Source organism: Alexandromys fortis, unplaced genomic scaffold, assembly GCF_014885135.2.
Source record: "Alexandromys fortis isolate MF-2015 unplaced genomic scaffold, M_Fortis_MF-2015_v1.1 scaffold_370, whole genome shotgun sequence".
NCBI lineage: Eukaryota > Metazoa > Chordata > Mammalia > Rodentia > Cricetidae > Alexandromys > Alexandromys fortis.
The window spans coordinates 440,009-464,809 of record NW_026068242.1 but is presented as its reverse complement, the minus strand read 5'-3'; the positions used below and the strand labels follow the sequence as shown (position 1 = coordinate 464,809).

At 52.6% G+C, this 24,801-nt stretch overlaps 1 protein-coding gene across 2 annotated transcripts; it reads left to right on the top strand.

Annotated features, from left to right (window-relative positions):
• Positions 1-747: 747 nt before the first annotated feature.
• On the top strand, positions 748-24,800 carry Ephb4 (EPH receptor B4). 2 transcript variants are annotated; one of them, XM_050131143.1, is made up of 17 exons: positions 748-1,300; positions 5,273-5,343; positions 5,473-5,760; positions 9,119-9,515; positions 11,870-12,025; positions 12,620-12,952; positions 14,849-15,000; positions 15,454-15,619; positions 17,380-17,482; positions 17,820-17,884; positions 17,986-18,099; positions 18,888-19,135; positions 20,000-20,215; positions 21,035-21,184; positions 22,298-22,491; positions 22,677-22,832; positions 23,812-24,800. In XM_050131143.1, exons 1-17 carry the CDS (start codon positions 1,249-1,251, stop codon positions 23,939-23,941), a joined length of 2,991 nt encoding a protein of 996 aa, XP_049987100.1. In that variant the 5' UTR covers positions 748-1,248; the 3' UTR covers positions 23,942-24,800. The 2 variants fall into 2 exon arrangements, with proteins under 2 accessions (XP_049987100.1, XP_049987101.1); XM_050131144.1 differs by having other exon boundaries at positions 749-1,300; positions 14,876-15,000.
• Position 24,801: the final 1 nt, after the last annotated feature.

The window sequence follows — 24,801 nt, the reverse complement described above, 5'->3', positions numbered from 1 at the left end:
TCATAGAGATCCCATGGGATGCCTCACCCTTTCTGACACGCCTACCTTTTATTTACTTTTAATATACTTTGGTCCTCAAAACCCTCTCTGCTCTTTTCTCAGCGCTAGGCTGCGCGCATAGTGGGTCTCCAGCACTTAACCTGCACGCTCTGATTGTGTGAGTGCTCACTCTGGAGGCCTCCGAGCTGGGATTGTTGTTGGGGGCGGGTGTGTGTGTGTGTGTGTGCGGCGGTGTCCGACAGGCAGTCTTCCATCTCCAAAGGCATAGATTTAACCCTGTCCTCCCAAATGCAAAACCCTGCTCCAACGAGATGGCAGGGCGCGCATCCAGATGTGGAATCTCAGGTCCCGCTGCAAGGTCAAAGCAGGCTTTGTGTGTGTGGGGTGAGCATTTACACACATCTGTGAGGCTTGCTGGGTTCAAGCCTATCCGGAAGGTTCCTAGGCTCCGGCCCCCCAACACGCACAATCGGGTAGCACGCACGGGTCACCCAACACCCCTGGACAGTCCCGGAGTTACACGCATGCCGCCCCTCCCCCCTCTTGCAAACTTTCTCCTAACTTCCCGACAGACTCAGTTCGGGCGCGCCCCCCCCCTCATGAATTATTCAGCAACATAGAGCCAATCAGCTCCCCCGCTCCCCCCCCCCCACCGTCGAAGCCTGGGCTCCAGGGTGTAGGGAGATGGGGAGGGCGACGCCGACTCGGGACTGTCTCCGCCTCCCGTGCGCCCCTCCCTCCTAGGCCAGGCGCCTCCCGGCCCAGTCTCAGCCCAGCCCCGGCCCAGCCTGTCTCCCTCCCTCCTGCTCGGTCCCCACTTTGGCTTCCACCCTCCTCTACCGCGACCCGCGCACTCAGCCCGGCCGGCGCGTGAGCCACCAACCACTCCAGGGAGCGAGAGAGACCGCGAGCAATCGGCCCACCCCAGTCAGCCAGGGCGGGACCCCCGAAGCCCCGGAGGGACCCCTAACTCTCAGCCACGTCCCGATCTCCGCCCGCCCAGCGACGGCCACTGCCAGGACGTCCCCCCTCAAGACTGGCCTCCCCGCGCGCGCGCGCTGCGGCGGGGACGTGGGGGCCGCACCTGAGCACGGGTGCCCGGCGCGCCCGCATGGGCCATCGCTGAGAGGCCCCCGACGGAAAGTTTCAGCAGCAGAGTCGGGGTGCATCCGCCCAAGGGAGGGTCAGACCTGGGGGGGCCAGGGCCCCCCAAACTCGGATCGTATTCAGCCAAAGTGAAGCGGCGCCATGGAGCTCAGAGCGCTGCTGTGCTGGGCGTCCCTCGCCACCGCTTTAGAAGGTGAGATTACTTGGGGGGCCCCCTATTCTTGGAGTTCCCAAAGTTGTGCCTCGGAGTGAAGAAGCTGGTCTCTCCTTATTCCAACTCTGGCACCCCTAAACACTTCGGACCAATAGTGCTAGAACGAGAGGGGGCGGGGGAAGAGGCGGCCTGGCGGGGAGTGGGGTTTTTCTTTTGTTTGGGAAAGAGATGGAGTCGAGAGCTGAGACCGGGGATCTTCCCATACCCAGTCTTCTGAACTCTCTGTCCTGATGCCAAAGGCCCTTGGCAGCCTTCCTTTTCCTGCCCACCCTAATATTCAAAACTATCCCGAAAGTTTCTATCCATCCTCCACCTCTGGCCAAACTCCGGGGAAAAGTTCCTGGAGGGGCACTTGCAGAATGGGCAGACCCCAGCTAGGCCATAAAACGACCCCCACCGCCAAATCCCTAGCATTCACACCTGGATCCTACAACCCCACACCCTAGTCACGGGTGGCCCCATCTGCAGCCCCACTCAAACGCCAAAGGTTAGCCAGGCGGCTGACCTCGTGCAGGTCCCCCCCCTTTTTTTTTGTTTTCCTCCAGCCTGTACTCCAACCTTTTGAATGCCATTTAGTCCTAAACTTTTCCCAAGCCCGTGGCTTTCTTCCAGCTGTGCAAGCCCGCAGAAACTGCCTAACGCTGGCTTGTGTTGCCCTAATTCACCCCAGCTGGCCACCTCCTAGTCGGCCTCAGATTTCTGGGGCTTTTTTCCCCTCCCTATATTCCTCTCCAAATGCCTCTTGAAGATCTGTGGGCCTCTCACTTCTCATTCCCCCTTGGGGCTGCCCAGGACCTGTAAAACCCCCCTTCCCTTCTTCCCTAATCTCCTTTCAATGAATTTGGCTCCCCCACAACCTCCCTTGCTGCTTAGAATCAAAGGGGTCTATGAGGAGTGGGCTACGGGAATGGGGAGGGGAGTTGCCGAAGGGAAGGATTCAAAGGCACTTGGAGAATCCTGCTCCTTCTAGGCTGGGCAGTGCTGTTCTGGCTGATCAAAGTGTGAGAATAGGGAGGGGGTGAGGGAAGGCTTGGGGGGGGGCCTGGAGAGGAGGAAGTCAAACGGGCCGAAAATCCGTGAAGTGTGTCGGGAGGGAAAGAAAGATGCCAACAGGAAATGCCCCTTCTCACGTGTGTTACCTGGGTGTTTCTCAAGCCCTCCTGCCAGCTGTGCCAAGGGCATCGGTTTTACTGTCCTTTTCACTTTTGATGGCCCGGCTTGAGCCAGATCTCCCCTCCCCACCCCATTTATACAAATGGAAAGACCGGAGCTTTAGAAATATTAAAGTAGTTTATCAACCAAGGCCACGTCCCCCCCACCCCAGGTGTAAACTGAGAGGCCACCCTGGGGGACCTGGAAAAGGAGTTGAGCGTACAGCCGAGGTGGGCTGGGGGTGAGGGTGGGTGGGGAACCCAGAGGCTGTAGTGGGGAACCCAGAGGCTGTAGTGGGGAACCCAGAGGCTGTAGTGGGGAACCCAGAGGCTGTAGTGACCTGGGGGAGATGTGGTCTGAGATGGCGAAAGTGAGTCTGAGCTCAGCTCAGCAGGCTGAAGAGCAAGCCTGTAGCACAGACAGTGTGTAAATTGGAGACAGGAAAACACTATCCAGGCTGGAACAATGGAGGGTGGAGTGTTAGGCCTCTATCCACCCCCTTCCCAGAACCCTGGCATCCTGTCCCCGATGTGCTCTGCTGGCTCCTGCCACCCACCGAGGGCCCCTGGGCTTCGCCTCCAGCTGGTCGGGCTTCTGCCTGCCCCTGCACCCATGGACATCTCCTCATCCACCCTATCTTCCCGTCACCCCTTTTCTCTTGCAGCCCCAAAGGGGAGGGCGGGACCTGGTCCCAGGTGTTCTGCTGGCTCCCCTGGGGGCCCACTCTCAATACCCAAATGTGGTTCTCTGACTTCTGCTCGCGCCCCTCCCCCCCCCCCCCCCCCCCCCCCCCCCCCCCCTCCCCCCCCCCCCCCCCCCCCCCCCCCCCCCCCCCCGCCAGGTTGCCCTAAGCGCTTCAGGGAATTCCCTAACCCTCCCTTCCCTCTTTGTATAGCCAGAGGCTTCTGCACTTCTCCTAATCCCTTACTTGGTCAGCACCCTGTCCCCTCCCCACAAGTGATCCCAGAGCCCTGTCAGGTGTGTTCATAACCCCCACTCCCCCACACACCCCTAAAATCCCCTCCTTTCTTTTTCCTAACCAGCTCCAGATGTGGTGAGGCCTCTGCAGGAGCCGGGGTGGTAACCCAAGAGTCCAGGCTTTCAGAACTTACTCCTCAGATGGTGGCAAATGGGGGAGGTGCTGTGCCTCAGGCTAGGGCACCACCTTGAAGGAGAACTGGGGTGTCTGGTGTGAAAAGGGGGTGGGGCCTGGGAAGAGGACTAAAGTTGGGACGCAAGCCAATTTTGGCACGAAAGAGAGGGAATGAGGAGCCGAGACAGGCTTGCCTGTAGGGAACCATGGCCTGGGCCAGCAGCCCCTTGCCCCAAGGGGCAAGGCCCAGCCGGGGATGTCCTGGTTTTTGTTTTTAAACAAGATTTCATGTCATTCATACCAGCTACAAATTCACTACGTAGTGGAGCCTGGTCTCGAACTCTTGGTCTTTCTGTCTCCACCTCCCAAATCCTGGGATTACAGAAATGTGCTACCATGCCCAGTGGTTTCGCTTTCCTTTTTTCTTCCTTCCTTCCTTCCTTCCTTCCTTCCTTCCTTCCTTCCTTCCTTCCTTTTTTTCTTTCTCTCTCCTCTCTCCCTTTCTTTCTTCTTCTTTTTTTTTAATTTATTTATTTATTACATATACTGTATTCTGCACCAGACCCCATTACAGATGGTTGTGAGCCATCATGTGGTTGCTGGGAATTGAACTCAGGACCTTTGGAAGAACAGGCAGTGCTCCTAACCTCTGAGCCATCTCTCCAGCCCCCTCTTTCTTCTTCTTTTTTTTTTTTTTTTTGGTTCTTTGTTTTTGTCTTTTTAGACAGGGTTTCTCTGTATACTGGGTTGGCCTCGAACTCAGAGATCCATCTGCCTCTGCCTCTGCTGGGATTAAAGGCCTGGTTGACCTCCGCTCTTTTTGTGATGCTGGGGATGAAGCACACTAAACAAGGAGCCGCGCCCCCAACCCCTCTGGCAAATGCTGAGGTCCAGCCCAAGAGCTACCTTCTTCAGACTTCCTGAGTGGTGGACTTTTAACCTCTCAGCACGGGTTCCCCTCGTCCTGCTGGGCACAGTCTCCCGGGAAGCCTAGATCTCAGAATCCCTAGAGGCAGTCCAGTGCCTACCAATTGCTGCTAGTGGAGTTGGTGCTGGGAGCAGGAGGCATGAATCTAAGGGCAGTGGGATGGTGATCCATCTGGGAATGGTGCCTCCAGGCTTAACAACCTACTTTGGATCCTCAGAACGCGTGTGTGCATAATCACACACACACACACACACACACACACGCACACACGTGATTTCTTTATGTGGGGAAGAGAGAGAAAGGAGTTAAATAGTTTTTGTTCTTTTTTTTTTTTTTGATTTTTTGATTTTTCGAGACAGGGTTTCTCTGTAGCTTTGGAACATGTCCTGGAACTAGCTCTTGTAGACCAGGCTGGCCTCAAACTCACAGAGATCCGCCTGCCTCTGCCTCCCGAGTGCAGCACCACCCGGTTTAAGAGTGTTCTTGTGCCATGGCACCTGTGTGGCAGCCGGAGGACAACTTGTGAGAGTTGGCTCTCTCCTTCCACCCTGCGGGTCCCCAAAATCAAACTCAGGTCTGCAGACTTGGTGGCCTTGGTGGTTAGCATCTTTATCTCTTTGGCCTGAGGAAATAAATTTTGCCACCTCCTTGTATCCCGAGCCCACCTTGGAACTAGAAACACAACCCACTCCATACCATTCCTGTTTGTTTCCAGCAAGCTGCTGGCCCCACCTCTTTCCCACACCTCCCTAAAGAGCTGACTTTTTCTCTGTCTTAGAGACCCTGCTGAATACCAAACTGGAAACCGCGGACCTGAAGTGGGTGACTTACCCTCAGACGGAGGGCCAGGTAAGAGCTGGATCTCTGTTGATCCAGGAGGGAAACTGAGGCAGGAGGTTGTAAGGAAGATACTCGCTTCCTGTAGCCGCTCCAACAACTCCAGTTAGAGTCCCTGTCTGACCGTCCCTGTCTCTGCAGTGGGAGGAGCTGAGCGGCCTGGATGAGGAACAGCACAGTGTCCGTACCTATGAAGTGTGTGACATGAAGCGGCCAGGGGGCCAGGCACACTGGCTGCGCACTGGCTGGGTCCCAAGGCGAGGTGCCGTCCACGTGTATGCCACGCTGCGCTTCACCATGATGGAGTGTCTGTCCCTGCCGCGGGCCAGTCGCTCCTGCAAGGAGACATTCACCGTTTTCTACTACGAGAGCGAAGCTGATACCGCCACGGCCCACACGCCAGCCTGGATGGAGAACCCCTACATCAAGGTACGCCCGTGGGCTTCAACAGCCTCTCTGGGGCCTTTGGCAGAGTCGCCGGGGGCTAGAAGCAGCAGGTTTAAGTCTAGGGAGGGAAGAGGACAGGGACACCGCCTCTCTGCCTGTGTGGGGAGGGCGTGGCCACACTTACCCGCTGCTCACAACTCTGCCAGTATCAGGCCCTTCCACAGCACCAGATCAGCGCCGCTGCTGCCTCTTGCTGGTGTCTTCCTCCTAGGCCCTCCACACAAACCCCTCCCCTGTCTTCTTGTTTCCTTTCTTCATTTTGTCTTTGAGACAAGGCCTCAGGTAGCCCAGGCTGGCTTCAGATTCGATAGGCAGCTGAGGCTGGCCTTGAGCTCCTGATCCCCCTTGTCTACACCTCCCGAGTGCTGGGGTTATAGGTGTGTGCCATTGTACTTGGCTCCTGGCTGACTTTTTAATGAGCTGGTCTGCTCTTTGTTGTCTGTTGAGACAGTCTCCCTATGTAGCTCTGGCTGCCTTGGAACTCTGCAGACCAGACTGGCTTTGGACTCAGAGAGATCCACCGGCCTCTGCCTCTGAAAAACTGGGTTTAAAGGCATGTGCCACTATGCCTTTTTTTTTTTAAATATTTGAAATTTTTTTTTTTCGAGACAGGGTTTCTCTGTGGTTTTGGAGTCTGTCCTGGAACTAGCTCTGTAGACCAGGCTGGTCTCGAACTCACAGAGATCCGCCTGCCACTACCTCTCAAGTGCTGGGGTTAAAGGCGTGCGCCACCATCGCCCGGCTAATAGTTTAAAATTTTATTTGGTGTGCATGAGTGTTTTGTTCCAGTGTATATCTGTATATCATGTGTATCCTGGAACAGGAATTACTGATGGCTGTGAACTGCCATGTAGGTCCTGGGAATCGAACCCAAGTCCTCTATAAGAACAACAGGTGCTCTTAACCACCGAGCCATCTGTCCAGTCTCGTCTTGTAAATCCCTGTTTCCAGCACCAGCCATACCTTGCCTCCCTAAAGCTGACGTATTGCTGTCCTGCCCCAACTGGCCTTGAAAATGCTGGACACAAAGTGATCCTCGGATTCAGCCCCTCTGATGTGCTAGCCCAGAACAGGGTTGCGAAGCCTAAGTTTTAAGGGTACAAGAAACCCCCGACAAACCTCCCACACCTGATCCTCCTGCCTCTACCTCCCAAGTGTTGGGATTGTAGGTGGATGGCACCATACTTGACAGGTTTCAAAATTTGTACATGTATGTATGAATGTATGTGTGTATGTATGTATGTGTGTGTGTGTGTGTATGTACACGTATGTGGGTTTTGTTTATTTATTTATTCGGTGCCTGCCTGACTGTGCCGCAGGGCCAGAACCGGAGGGCAGTCAGAGACCGCTGACAGGAGCTGGACCTCTCCTTCCCGGGTCCTGGGGATGGAGCTCAGACCATTTTTCTTGCTGGAAATCCCTTTACCTCCCAAGCCAGCTTACCAACCTCTTGTGGTTGTTAGTTTTAAATTTTTTATTAGGGGGCTGGAGAAATGGCTCAGCCGTTAGCAGCACTGGCTGCTCTTCCAGAGGACCCGGGTTCTCAGTTCCCAGCACCCACATCGCAGCTCACAACTGTCTGTAACTCCCAAGATCTGGCACCCTCGCACAGATGTGCATGCAGGCAAAACACTAGTGCACATGATATAAAAATAAAAATATGTAATTTTAATTAGATTTATTAATTTTATTCTGTATGTGTGGAACTTTTGCCTGCGTATATTTATGTGCACCATTGTGGGTGTGTTTGCCTGAGGAGGACAGAAGAGGGTGTTGGATTCTTGGAACTGGAGTTAAAGATGGTTGTGAGCCACCCTGTGGGTCTTAGGCCTTGGGTCCCCTGTCAAAGCAATGATGGCTCTTCTGCGCTCTCTCCAAATTTCATGGTTTTTGTTTTCCTTTCTTTTCTTTTTCCTTTTTGTTTGTTTCTTTTTTTTCTTTTTCCCTTTTTCTTTTCTTTCTTTTTTTCTCTCTCTCTGTCTTGTTTTGTTTTGTTTTTTGAGGTACGGTCTCTCACTATGTAGTTATGCTAGCCTTGAACTCAGAGCTCTGTCTTCCTGCCTCTTGGAAGGAGGGATAAGGCAGGCACCAGCATGTCCAGGTTTGTTTTGTTAAGATTTTTTTTAAAGGATTTATGTATTTTTATATTATGCATGTGAGTGTTTGCCTGCACATACGCCTGGGGCCCACAGAGGCCAGAAGAGGACATCATATCTCTTGGCACTGGAATTACAGATAGTTGTGATCTACCGTTTGGGTGTTAAGAATCGAACTTGGGTCCTCATCAAGAGCAGCAAGTACCCATGACTGCTGAGCCGGCTCTCTAGCCCCTGTTTGGTTTTTAAGATGAGTTCTCATGTATAGCTCAGGCTGGCCTCAAATTCTCTATCTAGCCAAGGGTTACCAGAAACTACTGGTCCTCCTGCCCCAAGCACCCCAGGACTGGGTTTGCAGGTGTGTGTTAGAGATTGACCCCAGGGCCTCCTACATGCTACGTAGCCCTCTACCAACTGAGCTACATCCGCCCCTGGGAGACGAATGTTTATAAATCTCCGCCCAGCATCAGCTGTTGATTTCCCATGGGATGTCAGCATCTGGAGTGACCTATGTGTCCAGAGCCGACGTCTGTCCTTGTCCTGGCTTCTGCTCCACCGTCATCTGCCTGTCACTTCTGTGGCTCCCGTTCCTCCCTGGAGCTGAGGTCACGGTGCCAGGTACCATGAATATTCATAGACAAGTGAATGATGGGTAATTGTGACAGGACACAGCTGACGAGTGCGTATTGGGCTGCGAAGTAGCTCACTTAGTAGAGTGCTTGCTTGACAGTCACAAGCCGGGGCTGCGTCCGGGGCTGCATCCGGGGCATCGCATAAATCAGTAGTGACATCTGCCTGTCATCCTGGCTCTTGGCGGGTGGAGCAGGAGGAGCAGAAGTGCAGGGTCGTCCTCGGCTACACAGCAAGTTTGAGACCAGCCTGAACTACAAGAGACCGCATAAGCTGGGCAATGGTGGCGCACGCCTTTAATCCCAGCACTCAGTGAGGCAGAGGCCGGTGGAACTTTGTGAGTTCGGGCCAGCCTGGCCTGCAGAGTGAGTTCTAGGACAGAGACAGCCAGGGCTACAGGAGATACACAGAGAAACCTGTCTCGAAAAACGAGAAAGAGAGAGAGAGAGAGAGAGAGAGAGAGAGAGAGAGAGAATGTATGTATATATTACATATCATGGAAGAAAGGAAGAATGTTCTTGATCAGGAGCTGAGATCACTGAAGGGCTCTGTGAAGATAGTCTACCAGATCCAGGAATCGGGACAGTGGTGGTGAACCAAGCTTCTCTTGGCAGGTGGACACGGTGGCTGCCGAGCATCTGACCCGGAAGCGCCCTGGGGCTGAAGCAACAGGGAAAGTTAACATCAAGACGCTTCGCCTGGGTCCACTCAGCAAAGCCGGCTTCTACCTGGCTTTCCAGGACCAAGGAGCCTGCATGGCCTTGCTCTCCCTGCACCTCTTCTACAAGAAGTGCTCCCGGCTGACCATGAACTTAACCTACTTCCCAGAGACCGTGCCTCGGGAGCTCGTGGTGCCTGTGGCTGGTAGCTGTGTGGCTAATGCTGTCCCTACCGCCAGCCCCAGCCCCAGCCTCTACTGCCGCGAAGATGGCCAGTGGGCTGAGCAGCCCATCACCGGCTGCAGCTGCGCGGCGGGGTACGAGGCCACCGAGGGCAACAAAGTATGCCGAGGTGAGCATGGGACCACCCACGAAGCTTTCCTGTCTCGCGTGGGGCTGTCATGCGGCTCATCTGGGTCTCGGTCTCGTTTTAAGCTTTGGGGCTTTTTTTTATTTTAAACTTCAGGTTTTATTCTTAGTGTGGTAGGAAATAGTGTTTAGAATTTTGATAATTCCGTTGATTGATGAGGTGGTTGGTTGGTTGGTTGGTTGGTTGGTTGGTTGGTTGGGAGGCTGTAGGGGTCAGAGGACAACTTGCTGGAGTCCGTGAGCCTCTCATCCACCATGTGGGTCCCGGGGACCAGACCCATCCTCGGGCTTGGCAGCAGACACCCGCATCCAGCCCTTAAGATCCCCCATTCTGAGCACACCCCACTTCCTGGACACTCAGTTACTGGAGCTGGGAAAGAAGCTCAAGCCGCGGTTGGAGCTCTTCCTCTTGACCCGGCCGCTAACCCCGCCCACCCAGCCCACCTCCTCTGCTTTCTGGACCCCGCCTGGAGGCGGACTGGGAGGTCCGACTATCGTGAGCAGCTGGAATACCTCTGTGGGCTGAGGAAAAGGACTTCTTTATGTTCTCCATTCTATTTGTTGGGAGTTTCCTCTCATTTATTGCGCATGCGAGGCAAGCTCTGTGTCCTCGGCCTTTTAGTTGATTTTTGGCAGTGGTGACTTGGTTTTGTTGTAATGTATTTATGATTATTTTTTAAATGTAGGTGCTGGTCATTCAAACTCAGGCCCTCATATTCCCTTACTCATTTGTTTGGTTTTGTTTAGAGATTTGCCCATTCTGTGTGTGTTTGTTGGGGAGGGTGACTTGTGCTGCCAAGGCACTTGTGTGGTCAGAGGTCAGAGGCCAACTTGCAGGCATTCAATCACGTCACGAGTGGCAAGCGCCTTCACCCCTTGAGCCAGCTCGCAGTCCCGTAAATGACTTTATTTTCACAAATGTCCAACTAAAATTAGCCAGTCATTGCGTTCGGAATGTTGGCGACGTCCCAGCCTTTGGATTGGGATCTGAGGTTTTACAGAGCACCCTAAAAACAAGACTCTGCAGAGTCGCTTCTGGGTGCAGCAACAAGCTGAAACATTGTCTCTGCTCAGGACTTCAGCGGCAGGTCCTGAGATCCTAAGGCCAGCCACTGCTTCTCCTGGTGTTTTGTTTGTTTGTGGTTTTTATTTTTGTCCTGAGATAAGGTTTTCATTTATAGTGAAGGCTGCCTTCCAACTCTGTGGATTCTCCTGCCATAACCTCCTGAGAGTATCACCATGCCTAGCCTACACCTTGTTTTATTTTATTTTGTTTAATAATTTGAAAAGATTTATATTTTAAATTAGGTGTATACGTATAGTTATGCGTAGGTGAGGTATCAGATAACTCCTGGAGCAGGAGTTTCAGACTGCTGGGAACTGAACTCAGGTCCTCTGCAAGAGCAACAAATGCTTTTAACCTCTGAGCCATCTTTCTAGTCCCTGGATTTCGTTTTTGAGAAACGGGGTCTTCCTATGTAGCCCAGGCTGGCCTTGATCTTGCAGTCGTTCCCTTGCCTCTGGCTTCCAAATACTGTAATGACAGGATGGGACAAAACATCCAGCTTTATTTTGTATTTTGGTGAATGAGAAAAGTATATGGTGCCGCTCACATGCGCTTTCTTGATGCTTTATGTGGATTTTGGATCTCCTGCTTTGTCTGTCAGTCCTATGTGTTGGGATATTCAAAATTATCCTGACGGATGAGAAGTTGGTAGAGTGCTGGCTTAGCAGGCACAGAGCCATGGTTTCCATCCCCTCCACCGAGTAAACTGGTGCACACTTGCCTGTAATCCCAGCACGTGGGAGGCAGAGACTGACAATCAGAGGTTCAAGGTCACCCTCAGCAATGCATGGAGTCTGAGGTCAGGCTGGGATGTATAAGATGCTGTCTATACGTTAATTAAAATCACAAGAGGGCTTCACCAGACTGCCAACGCTAGGGTTGGGAAGGGTAAGGACTCCTGTTCTAGGGGGAGTGGTCCCCCTTTTCCTCTTATTGGCCAGGTCCCTCATTCATTCCTTAGCTCTGTGTGCAGGCTTGGTTTTTGCTTTGGAGTTGGAAGATTCTTTTTTAAGCTTTTAAATATTTTCCAAACTCCATTTTATGTGTATGAATGTTTTGCCTGCATGGATGTCTGTGTCCTGTGTGTGTGCCTGATGCCTTCGGAGGTCCGGTGTGGGCACTGGATGCCCTGGGATGTTGGCTGTAAGGTACCATGTGGGAACTGAACCCAGGTCCCCTGGGAAGAGCAGCCAGTGTTCTTAACCACTGAGCCATCTCTGTGGTCTTCAGGGTGTTGTTTTCGATAGACACATGTGCTCTCTCTCCTTCAGCCTGTGGCCAGGGCACCTTCAAGCCTCAAGTAGGAGAGGAGCCGTGCCAGCCATGCCCAGCCAACAGCCACTCTAACAACATCGGGTCCACCGTCTGCCTGTGCCGCATTGGGTATTATCGGGCCCGGTCGGACCCACGTAGTTCACCTTGCACTAGTAAGTTTCTGTTGTCCTGGGGTGAAGGACATTGGGTCATTTCGGGGAGAGAGTGTGAACTCCTAGAGTAGGCTCTCCCCATGGTCCCTGATCTAGTTTTCCATTCCTGTGATCAAACATCCAGATAAGACACACTTTAGGAGAGGAGGGAGTTTATTCAGTCAGCTAAATTCCAGATCCTAGTCCATCAGTGTGGGTCCTCAAGGCAGGAACAGCCAGCCACATATCCACAGTGGAGGACAGAGAGATAGGAATGTGCCCGTGCTTGCTTATACTGACTGCTCAGATCGATTCCTGCACTCTTACACAGTTCTGGGACCCCTGCGTAGGGAATGATTTTGCCCACAGTGGGCTGGGCCCTCCCATAGCACATACCTTATTTAAGACACGTCCATAGGCTAACTCAATGCAGACAGTCCCTCATGGAGACTTTTCCCAGGTGATTTGAGGTTGTGTCGAGTTGTCAAAACTAACCCATCACAGCCCCCATGCTTCCCAGCCTCAAACTCACCTTGAACATTTCAGATTAGTGAGACTGTCCTTTAGGGTGGTCCCCTCCTACCCTCTTCCTGATTCTCTTTTTTTTCCCCATAGCCCCACCCTCTGCACCGAGAAGTGTGGTTCCCCATCTAAACGGTTCCTCCCTGCACCTGGAATGGAGTGCCCCCCTTGAGTCCGGAGGCCGAGAAGACCTCACTTACGCTGTCCGCTGCCGAGAGTGCCGTGCTGGGGGCTCCTGCTTGCCCTGTGGGGGCGATCTGACCTTTGACCCTGGCCCTCGGGACCTGGTCGAGCCCTCGGTGGTAGTCCGAGGGCTGCGTCCTGATGTCACCTATACCTTTGAGGTTGCTGCTCTGAATGGCGTGTCTGCATTGGCCTCCGGGCCAGTTCCGTTTGAGCCTGTCAATGTCACCACTGACCGTGAGGGTAAGAATGGGGACGTATGGGAGAGATGGTGAGCATGCCGGAGGCCCTAGTTAAACAGATCTGCCTCGGCACATAAACCAGCATAGGAAGTGGAAGCAGGGAAAATCAGAAGGTCGAGGTTGTCCTTAGCTAGTCCGAGAGATCCAGCAGCAGAAGATCACGACCTTAAGAAGTGATGTGTTCCTATGGGAATGCCGTAATGAAACCGTGTGGCTGCTGCGCTCTAATAAATCTGAAAGGGGAACAGAAAGAAGGGTGACACACTTATAATCCCAGTACTCGGGAGACGGAGACAGGAAGACCAGTGGTTCAAGGCCCGTCTGAGCTACTTGAGACTGTCTCAAAGAGAGAGAAAGTATATCTTGATATAAATAGATCGTGGCCAAGCCAGGCGATGGTGGTGAGGTGCACACCTTTAATCCCAGCACCCCAGAGGTAGGTGGATCTCTGAATCCTAGGACAGCCTGGCCTAAAAGAGTGAGTTCTAGGACAGCCAGGGCTACACAGTGAAACCCTGTCTTAGGAAACGAAAACCAAACAAACAAACAGGAGAGAGACCAAGGCTAAAAGAAAGCATTTAATTTGTGGCTCATAGCTCTGGAGGGATAGAGTCCATGGTCACTGTGGCGTGGAGCATGGCGGTAAGGCAGTCATGGCACTGGAGAAGCAGCTGAGAGCTCACATCTTGATTCATAAGCATGAGGCAGAGGAAGAGAATTGAACTAACCAGAATTGGCTTGCGATTTTTTGAAATTTCAAAGCCCACCCCCAGTGGGCCTCTCCAACAGGGCCACACATTCTAAGCCTTCCGAAGCACTTCCACCAGCTGGGTACCAAACGTTAAAATATATGAGCCTGTGGAGACCAGTCACATTCAAATGACCATAGAGGGAGGGAGTCAGGAATTCGGGGTGATGGGGTGAGAGATGTCAGAAGGCTGAGGGTAGAGGGGATCAAAAGGAATCTCTGTGTGTGTTGTGTGATGTGTGTGTGTGTGTACATGTGCACATATGCACCAGAGGCCTAAGGCTGACTTGGGTGAGTTCCTTCATCAGTCTCCACTGATTTGGCTGATCTAGCTAGCCACCCTGCTGGGGTATTCCCCTGTCTCTGCCTCTGTGCTCTGAGATTCAGGAAACTGAGATGCCTGTTGAGCATCTAACTGGGTGCTGGGGATCCAAACTCCTGGACTAGGCAATCTACTTAGTGGGCCACCTTCCCGCCTTCCCTCCCACCTTCCCGCCTTCCCTCCGCCCTACCTCCCTTCCCCCCTTCCAACCCTCCCACCTTCCCCCCTTCCCACCTTCCCCCCTTCCCACCTTCCCCCCTTCCCACCTTCCCAGTGCCACAGTTACTGTTCTTTTACCTTTTGGTTTGTTTTTGTTTTTTTGAGACAGGATTTCTCCATAACAGTCCTGGCTGTTTTTGAAACTCTCTTTGCAAACCAGGCTGGCCTTGAACTCACAGAGCTCCACCTGCCTCTGCCTTCTGAGTGCTGGAATCAAAGGCGTGCGCCACCATTGCCGTGCTTGGAAATTTTTTAAAAGATGTATTTATTTCTATATTTGTGAGAGCCACATATGACGAGGTGCCCAAAGAGGACAGGAGAGGGTGTTGGGTCCCTTGATACAACAGTTGCAGGCTGCTGTGAGCTACTGGATGTGGGGGCTGGGAACTGAACCTAGGTCCTCTGCAAGAGCAGTAAGAAGAACTTTTAACCATGGAACCATCTCCAGCTCCTCCAAAGGAATTCCTTTAACATTTGGAAGAGGAAACTAGTTCTAGCTGGTGGAGGTAGAATGTGCAGGGCCCTTGACTGCCTCTCCCAGCATCCATGGGGGGGGGGGCGCGGGTAGGGGAAGAACTGGAGGAAGGAATTGCTAGACTTTGCAGTAGGGCACGCTGGGTTTCTTTCTCTTGCAGTACCTCCTGCAGTGTCTGATATCCGGGTGACTCGGTCGTCGCCCAGCAGCCTGATCCTGTCCTGGGATGTCCCCAGAGCACCCAGTGGGGCTGTGCTGGACTACGAGGTCAAGTATCATGAGAAGGTGAGACCAGTCTCGGCCCCGGTGAAGGGAGTAGTGGGTGCTGGTTCAGCCGGGATACCTGATCGGGAGACATCAGTTTCAGGTTGACTGTTTATTAACTGGGCCTCAGTTATCCTCATCTGTAAAATAGTTATTATACTGCCAGGCACAGAGGAATGCTGCAAAGGGTTGTCAGAGTGGCTCAGCAGTAGAATGCTTGTCTAGAGTCTGCAGTGGGGGAGTTGAGGGGCGTGGCTCAGAGGTAGAGCCCCTGCCTAGAATCCCCCAGTGAGGGGCTGGGGTGTGGCTCAGAGGTAGAGCCCCTGCCTAGAATCCCCCAGTGAGGGGCTGAGGTGTGGCTCAGTGGTGTAAAGCTGCTAGAAGGATTAGTGATGCCACACAAGGGAAGAAAGTGGGAACAAATATCAGAGAAAGGTGAATATCTCATGACCTATCCTTCTGCTTCCTCGACAGGGTGCAGAGGGCCCCAGCAGTGTACGTTTCCTGAAGACATCAGAAAACCGAGCTGAGCTCCTGGGGCTGAAGCGGGGAGCCAGCTACCTGGTCCAGGTTCGCGCACGCTCCGAGGCTGGCTACGGCCCCTTCGGCCAAGAGCATCACAGTCAGACACAACTGGATGGTAAGTTAACTGGGATCATTGCCCCCTCACCGCCCCCCTCCTCCACCCGCCCTGACCAGGCAGGTCTGAGCTCAGTGTCCCCAAAGTCATTTCCTTCAGTGATAAGGTCTGGTCAGCAAAGATGGCATAGGCCTTGATTGTGAAGTCATCGGGGCTGTTTGTTCTCTGCAGTAGGTTGACTTGTGAGCCCCAGTTCTTTCTTCCAAGACGAGAAAAATCATCCACCCTTTATCATAGAATTCTGAGGTAAAAATAAGGCAGCTTGTGCTTTTAACATGTTAGACCCATGATTTTCCAAGTTATTTATTTATTCGTTTATTGACCTATGAGACATCTCACTCTGAAGCTCACTATGTAGACCAGGCTAGCCCCAAACTCACATAGATCCCTTTGCCTCTGCCTCCCCAGTGCTGGGGTTGAAGGTGTGCACCAGTACACCCCACTAACGCCAGACATTTTTAAACAGCTCATTTCTTCCTATCTCCCTTTGTGTTTTTTGAGATAAGGTCTTGCTAGGTAGCCATGGAAATGTTCTAGAACTCGCAAGGCTGGGCTCAAGGTTTTAGCAGTTCTCCTGCTTCTGCTTTCCAAGTGCCGGAGGTTACAGGAGTGGACCAGCAAGCTTGGCCTGCACGTACGGCTGTGCACTGTGTATCTGCAGTACACGTGAAGGCCAGAAGAGGGCGCTGGATCCCTGGGAGCTGGAGTTAGAGATATTTGAGCTCCCCCATGTGGACGCTGGGAAAGGAACCCAGGTCCTCTGGATGAACCTGCTGGTGCTCCTTAGCCGCTGAACCATCTCTCCAGGCCCTTGTTTCTTTCTTCTAGAGACAAGGGTCTCATTGTATGGCACAGGCAATCCCCCTGCCTCAGCCTCTTGAATGATGGGGTCACAGGCATGGACCATCACTTTTGTCTTAGCTTTCTTCGTGCTGATGGACTCCAAGACCATTCTGTATGCTACACCAGACTCTACCACTGAGCAATGTCCCCAGCCCTTATTTTTATTTTGCGATTGAGTTTTGCTCTGTTGCCCAGGCTGACCCAGAACTAGCTATTATAGCCCAAGCTGGTGTTGAACTCTGTCCTCCTGCCTCAGTCTCCTGAATGGGGTTACATGTGTGTGCTACCGTCCTGCCTAATTTCCACCTTTGGACTCTTACTCAAATGGGATTTATTATTATTATTAATTTATTTTCTGAGATAGGGTTTTACTATAGCTTTGGCTGCCCTGGAACTCACTTTGTAGACCAGGCTGGCCTTGTATACACAGAGATCCGCCTGCCTCTGCCTCCTGAGTGCTGGGATTAAAGGCGTGTGCCACGACTGCCTGGCTGAGAATTTTTTCTTAGAGGACACCAGAACATAAAACAAAATCAACGTGTCCCTGGCCGGGGAGATGGCTCAGTCAGTAATGCACCTGCCGTGAACACATGAGGACTTGAGTTCGGATCCCAGAACACACATACAGGTCGTATGTGATGCCCTCCAAATGCATACCCAGCGCATGAATGATCAAATACACGTGCACGCACACACACACACACACACACACACACACACACACCAACCAAAATTATCCGAACATCTCTGGCAAACAAAGCTTGGACACTTTCTCCGTTGTCCACGGTCTGAGCTCACTGCTCACTCGGCTTGTCGTCCTGGGCTGGGGTCTGCTCTCAGGAGACCTCAGACCATTGCTTGAAGCTGGGGTTAGGGAATCAGGGACTCGGGGCTTTACCTGACCTCTTCTCCTGCAGAGAGTGAGAGCTGGCGGGAGCAGCTGGCCCTGATTGCAGGAACTGCCGTTGTGGGTGTGGTCCTGGTCCTGGTGGTCGTTGTCATTGCTGTCCTCTGTCTCAGGTAAAGACGCTGGCCTATAAACTCCCTGTGGGCTGTTACCTACCCACACACCCTAGAGCAGTGGTTCTCAGCCTCCCTAATGCTGTGACCCTTTAATACAGTCCCTCCTGTGGTGGTGACCCCCAACCATAACATTCTTTTCTTTGCTACTTTGTAACTGTAATTTTGTTACTGTTATGAATGGTAATGTAAATGTCTGAGTTTTCTGATGGTTTTAGGCGACCCCCCTCACTTCAGTCTCCCTCCCCACTGGCCAGTTGGAGTCTCATTCTCTGTGAGAATATATACAGAGATATAGAGCTCACTTTGCTCTTTCCTTCTTTTCTCCCGGTTATAGGAAACAGGGCAACGGGAGGGAGGCTGAGTACGCGGACAAACATGGGCAGTATCTCATCGGGCACGGTAAGTGGGCCACAGCAGGGGAAAGGGGCTGGGACCTAACAGGGCATTACAGTCCCGAGGAATTGGCTTCCTGGCTAATGGGATCCCCTGTGACTCCTTAGGTACAAAGGTCTACATTGATCCCTTTACTTATGAAGACCCTAACGAGGCAGTGAGGGAATTTGCCAAAGAGATCGATGTCTCCTATGTCAAGATTGAAGAGGTGATTGGTGCAGGTAAGAGGAGCAAGTCGGGGCGCGGGGGAGCGGGCTCAGTTGGTAGAGCGCCTGCCATGCACACGTGATAACCCGCGTTTGATCCCCAGGCCCACATGAAATACCTAGGGACAGCGGCACATGCCTGTAATCCCAGTTTGGGAGTGGGAGAGGGGGGTGAACGGGACAGGACGGACCCATGGACAGGTGGATCGCCAGTGCTCATTGGCCAGTCAGCCTAGACAAACTGATGAGCTCTGGGTTCAATGAGAGAGAGAGAGACCTTCTCTCAAAAACCGAGGAGGATTTCTGGGTGTGGTGTCACATGTGTTTAATCTTAGACCTTGGGAGGCCTCAGAGGCAGCCCACTCACCGGGTTTGAGGCCAGCCTGGTCTACGTAGCAAGTTCCAGACTGGCCAGGGATACAAGATGGCTCAGGAGATAAAGGTGGCTACAGTCGAGGGTTACCTGTGTATGACATCCAAGCAGGAGAGAACTAATTACTGAGATTGTCCTCTGACCTTCACACATTTGTTCACACACACGCACGGCCATAAAATATAATTTAAAAAGAAAGAAAAGATAGAGGTAGAAGAAATATCAGGTGCTGACTTACGGTCTCTATCAACCTCTGTCCTCCATCACATACATACACCCGCAGGAACCTGTGCAACCAAGCACGCATACACACACACACACACATGCACACACACACACACGCACACACAAAGGCAGAAGCCTAGGCAATGGAGATGAAACAGACAGGTCAGGATGGGAGGAGAACTGACCCTCCGTGTTCTTGCTGAAGGTGAGTTTGGCGAGGTGTGCCGGGGTCGGCTGAAGGCACCAGGGAAGAAGGAGAGCTGTGTGGCCATCAAGACCCTGAAGGGTGGTTACACGGAGCGGCAGAGGCGTGAGTTCCTGAGTGAGGCCTCCATCATGGGCCAGTTCGAGCACCCCAATATCATCCGCCTTGAGGGTGTGGTCACCAACAGCGTGCCGGTCATGATCCTCACGGAATTCATGGAGAATGGAGCGCTGGACTCCTTCCTCCGGGTGAGCCACCCTGCCCCTTCCACAGCCGCCGTGCACTGTTTGGTGGGGAGGGGGGACAGCGAGAGCTGGAATCAGAAACCAGGGCAAAGCGGAATTCATGCCTGCAGTCATGGCACTGGAGAAACTGAGGCAGGAGGCTTGTGAGTTTAAGCCAGCCTGGTGATACAAAGCCAATTCTAGGCCAGCTGAGACTAAATGATATAGCAAGACTCTACCTTCAAAAAAAAGTTAATAGTTTCAGACATGAAAAAAATCAAACCAGGTCTTCAACAGTGATTCAGTGATTGATTGATATATTTTTGTACATAACTAGAGATTCCAACCAAGGTCTCATGTATGCTTTACATGTTCTCTATTGCCGAGCCTTGCACTCAGCTTCTTATTGACGGATTCTAGGCAGGGGCTCTACCTCTGAGCCACACCCCAGCCCCTCACTGGGGGATTCTAGGCAGGGGCTCTACCACTGAGCCACACCCCAGCCCCTCACTGGGGGATTCTAGGCAGGGGCTCTACCACTGAGCCACACCCCAGCCAAAATAAATAAAACAAAAACCAGGAGGCAAGGTGGTTCATACCTGTAATCTCAGAGTTTGGGATATTGATATAGGATTACCATAAATTCCGGTTCATCCAGGGCTAAAAGCAAGGCTTTGTCTCCAAAATGCAAAAAACAAAATATAAGGTATTATGAGAAACTGTGTTAGAATATCCAGAATTTAGTAAGTAGGACTGCCTGAGAGAACTGAGCTGCCTTCTAGGTGGGCTGAAATGGGTATTTGAGTGACAGGCGCGGTGAACGGAGTGGCGAGGATAAATTGTGGGTGATTTATCCTAAACAAGCCTTTCCCCCTTTCTCTTCTTCAGCTGAATGACGGGCAGTTCACGGTCATCCAGCTGGTGGGTATGCTGAGGGGGATTGCCTCAGGCATGCGGTACCTGGCTGAGATGAGCTACGTCCACCGAGATCTGGCCGCTCGTAACATCCTGGTCAACAGCAACCTAGTTTGCAAGGTCTCCGACTTTGGCCTCTCCAGATTCTTGGAGGAGAACTCTTCTGACCCCACCTACACAAGCTCCCTGGTAAGCCAGGGGCCAGGGCTAAGCATTCCAGCCCCAGGGGGAGGTAGTTGGAGAAACAGCAAGTATTAGCAGCGTTGGGCCCAGGAGAGAATGTAGGTGCAGGCAGGAGGGAAATCAGCTTCCGATGTGTAGAAAGAAAACCGATGTGGAGATAGGAGATTGGAGGCCTGGAAAGAAATGAGACCAACAGTAAGGAGGCTGAGGAAGGAAAGTCGTGTGATGGAGGCCAGCCTGGGCTACCTAGCTGTCTGGATCCTATCTCAGAAAGAGAAAAGATGTGGGGTGTGTGCCTGTCATCCCAGCCTGGCAGGTGGGAGCTGGAGCCGAGCTAGGGCCACATGAGGCTCTGTTTCTATAAATCATCTCGGGATGTGGGGCCAGGAGTCGGGAGATGTCTTAGTCTTTCCCTGTGGCTCTAATAAAATATGCTGACAAAGATACCCTTAGACAGGGTTATTTGGAGCTCAGTTCAAGGGACAGCCCGGGGCGTGGTGACAAAACCAAGGCAGGCAGGACCTGGAAGTGGCTGGTTACACTGCACCCACAGTCAAGACACAGAACAAGAAAGGAAGGCCTGTGCTTAGCTCCCTTTGTCCTGTTGATTCAGTCCAGGACCCGCGCCAGGAAACGGCACTACCTGCTTTTAGGCTGGGTCCTCCCACCTTGTTTAACCCCATTAAGATAATTCCTCTCAGGCACTGCCACAGGCTCATCTCCGAAGAGTCTAGATTCCGTCAAAGCAGGCAACGCTGTCCATCATGGGAAGATACTCCTGGGTCCTGCTGGTGCCTGGGTTCACCTTTCCTCCTCTTTCCACAGGGAGGAAAGATTCCCATCCGGTGGACCGCCCCTGAGGCCATTGCCTTCCGGAAGTTCACCTCTGCCAGTGATGCCTGGAGCTACGGGATTGTCATGTGGGAGGTCATGTCTTTTGGGGAACGGCCCTACTGGGACATGAGCAACCAGGACGTGAGTGTTCCACGACCATACCGAGATTCTTGCCTTGGATACAGGAGTGGGGGATAGTGGGGGGGTGACACGAAGAGGAAGTGATATTTATATCCAAGAGCTGGCTGCAGGGACTGGGACCCAAGTTCAGATCCCTAGCACCCACATAAAAGCCAAATTCATAGGCGCTCATCCGTGACCCCGTTGTACAGGGGTGTTGAAGACAGGCAGATCAGGGGGACTTAATGGCCCACCAGCATAGATTCAGAGAGACATTGTCTCAGGGAAGGTGGCTCAGCGGGTAACGTGCTTGTAATGCAAGCATGAGGATCAGAACTCAGATCCCCAGCACTCTCATAGACGTCAGGTAGGTGTGGGAGCCTGCCTGTGACCCCAGCATTTGGGAGGTGACCACAGGAGATCCTGATCAAGCTAGACGGGGATAATTAGCTCTGGGTTCACAGGAGAGATCCTGCCTCCATATATAAGGTGGAGTGTGAGTGAGGAAGACGGCTGATGTTCTCCTCTGGTTATTACGTGCAGCATGCACATATACACACACACACACATGCACACACACATGCATGCAGAAAAAGGAGAGATGGAAGATGGATCAGTGGGCAAAGGCACCTGCCGCCAACCAACACAGTAGGAGGAAAGAACTGATTCCTTCAAATTGTCCTCTGACCTCTATATTTGTGCTACCGAGTATGCGTGTGCGCGCGCACACACACACACACACACACACACACGCACACACGCACGCACGCACGCATGCACCCTGCTTCCACAACTAAGTAAATAGATAAAAGCAATAAAGAATAAAGAAAGCTGGAGAGCCATAGAGAAAGACACTCTTTATTGGCCTCCATGTGCACACATACACGTGAACAAACACACAGAGTTGGACTGGGATGTAGCATTGCTAGATTTGGGGATGGATGGTGAGCAGGGTTGGGAGGGTTACATTCTGGACTGAAGCCCGGGAGCTACCGGTGTGGGGGGTGGTGCTTTGTCAGCCAGGGCCAACCTCCACCCACCTAGGACTCATCACTCTGTTATTGGGTGGCTGTGGTTCCCAGCCCAACATGATTCTCTCAGATCTTCACCTTGTCCTTCTCCTTATCACCGCAGGTGATCAATGCCATTGAACAGGACTACCGGCTGCCCCCTCCCCCAGACTGCCCCACATCCCTCCACCAGCTCATGTTGGACTGTTGGCAGAAGGACCGGAATGCCCGGCCCCGCTTCCCCCAGGTGGTCAGCGCTCTGGACAAGATGATCCGGAATCCTGCTAGCCTCAAAATTGTGGCCAGGGAGAATGGAGGGTGAGGATCCCAGAGAACAGCCCCCTCCACCTCTGACTGCCACCACCCAAGAGCCTTTCTAAGTGGCCGGGGGTATCCGTCCATTTGATGACATATGGACTAGTCTGTGTTGGTCTTCCCAAAGCCCTCTGGTGTGGTCGCTGTCCAACTTAGCATTTCTCTCCATCTTTATCACCCCCACTCAGGGCCTCACATCCACTCCTGGACCAACGGCAGCCTCACTACTCTGCCTTTGGCTCTGTGGGTGAGTGGCTTCGAGCCATCAAGATGGGAAGATACGAGGAAAGTTTTGCAGCAGCTGGGTTCGGCTCCTTTGAGGTGGTCAGCCAGATCTCTGCAGAGTAAGTGGGAAGGGCGCAGCACTCAGATAGTGCCTGGGGACTCTGGGTCCGGCCTCAGGGACCGAGTGTTAGATTGGTGGTCCAGCACCATGCCCAGGGCTGCACACCAAACAAATCATGACCGAGGTTGAGACCCCGGATTCTCCCAGGTAGCAAAGCCCTGGGCCGTCTCTCTTCCCATCCCCAGCCTGTATCTATCTTTGTGTTTCTATCCACATTCCAAACCCGGCTCTCACATTAATGTGTCAACGCCGGTTCTCTTTTCCCACCCATAAAAGGAGAAGACGGGACTGAGATCTGGAAATCCCTTCCCAGCTTTGATCTTAAATGGTTTTATGATTCTATCAACTCCCAAATAACTGTTCTCTTGCCTGTCTGTACTTGGAGTGTCCCCTTTCTCCGTCTCTGATTCTCTCCCAAGGCCTTCGCTTACTCCAGCTTTGAAAGTGGGGGGAAAGGGCATAGACTTATGTAGGCAGGAGGTGGTGGCATACCGGTATAGCACTGTTCTCCCAGCTCCTTGGGAGGCTGAGGCAGGATTTTTCATTTGAGGCTAGTATGGCCTACACATCAATACCTTGTCCTCAATTTACCAAATAAAATAATATGTAAAATTAAAAAAAAAAAAACCCTTCAGAAGGTGCCTGGCTAGGTAGGTCCCCATCTCTCCTTAACATCTCTCTTGAGGCAAAGCCCCCCTTGATGCCCTAGTTCTTTTTCTGTTGGCCCCTTTCCTTATTTCTTACTCTTCTAAAGCAGTTTCTGAAGCCTCTTTCCCCTAACTTCTCTGAGGCTTTTCTCTTTCTGTCCTCTTTGGCAGCTGTGAAGTAGAGGCTTGGTGCCTAAATTCTGCCTAGCAGCTCCTGACATCACCACCCTATGGGCTTCCTGATTGGCCGGTCCCTAAACTCAGCCTGCCTTCTGTCCCCCCCCCCCCCCCCCCCCCCCCCCCCCCCCCCCCCCCCCCCCCCCCCCGCAGGGACCTTCTCCGTATTGGAGTCACTCTAGCGGGACACCAGAAGAAAATCTTGGCCAGTGTGCAGCATATGAAGTCCCAAGCTAAGCCAGGAGCCCCTGGTGGCACAGGAGGACCAGCCCAGCAGTTCTGACCTCCAAGGCCTCACCACGCCAGAGACATGGCCTCCCCTTCTTTCCGGGGCAGAGCGCGGGGACTCATAGAGATGCCCCTCTCCCCCCACCACAGCCTCCCATTGGATTGCACTTTGAACTGAGGGGGTTGGGAGTTGGTAATCTTTGAGACCCAGGATTTGGGGAGCTGTGCCATATGGGATGGTAAGAATTATCTGCCCTCCAGGCGGGGAACCCCAAACTCAGAGTGAGTCTTTCCCTCAAGCCTGGGCAAAAAAAATCCCTAATCTTCCATCTTCCCAGAGGGCTCACTCCCCAAGTGCCTTCCACTTCAGTGGGCAAGTTCCTGCAGACCAAAGAGAAAGGGTGACCAGCCTGCCAACTTGGGAGTGGTGAATGTCCCAGGAGGCAGGAAGGGGCTGTCAAGACCCAGTGATGTAATCATTGGATTCTGATGTCCCAACTTGCTGCTGTCACCACCAAAGGCAATCATTTTCCCCTTGTGAGTGCCCCTCCCCTCATCTGCCTTCATATTGAAGGCTCTGGATTTTTACTGTTTTTATTTTGTTATTTCTCCTTTTTCTCCCCTTTGTCCAGATTTTGTGTGTTGACGGGTACCTGTTTCCACCCTCCTGTTGGGAACAAGGACCCATTGATATGTTCTAGAACAGTGCCTTGGAAATGCCACAGCCCCAGACAGTTCCTTTCCCCTTCCCTCCCCCCAGCACCCTCAAGCTGTGTCCATGAGTGGAGGGGAGGGAGGGAGGTGGTAAAGGGGGCTGTTCAACAGAGGCAGACGGCGGTGCTTGGAAGGGGGTTCTTAAATTATATTTAAAAAGAAAATTTTTGTATAAATAAAAGAAAATGGGATATGTCCCAG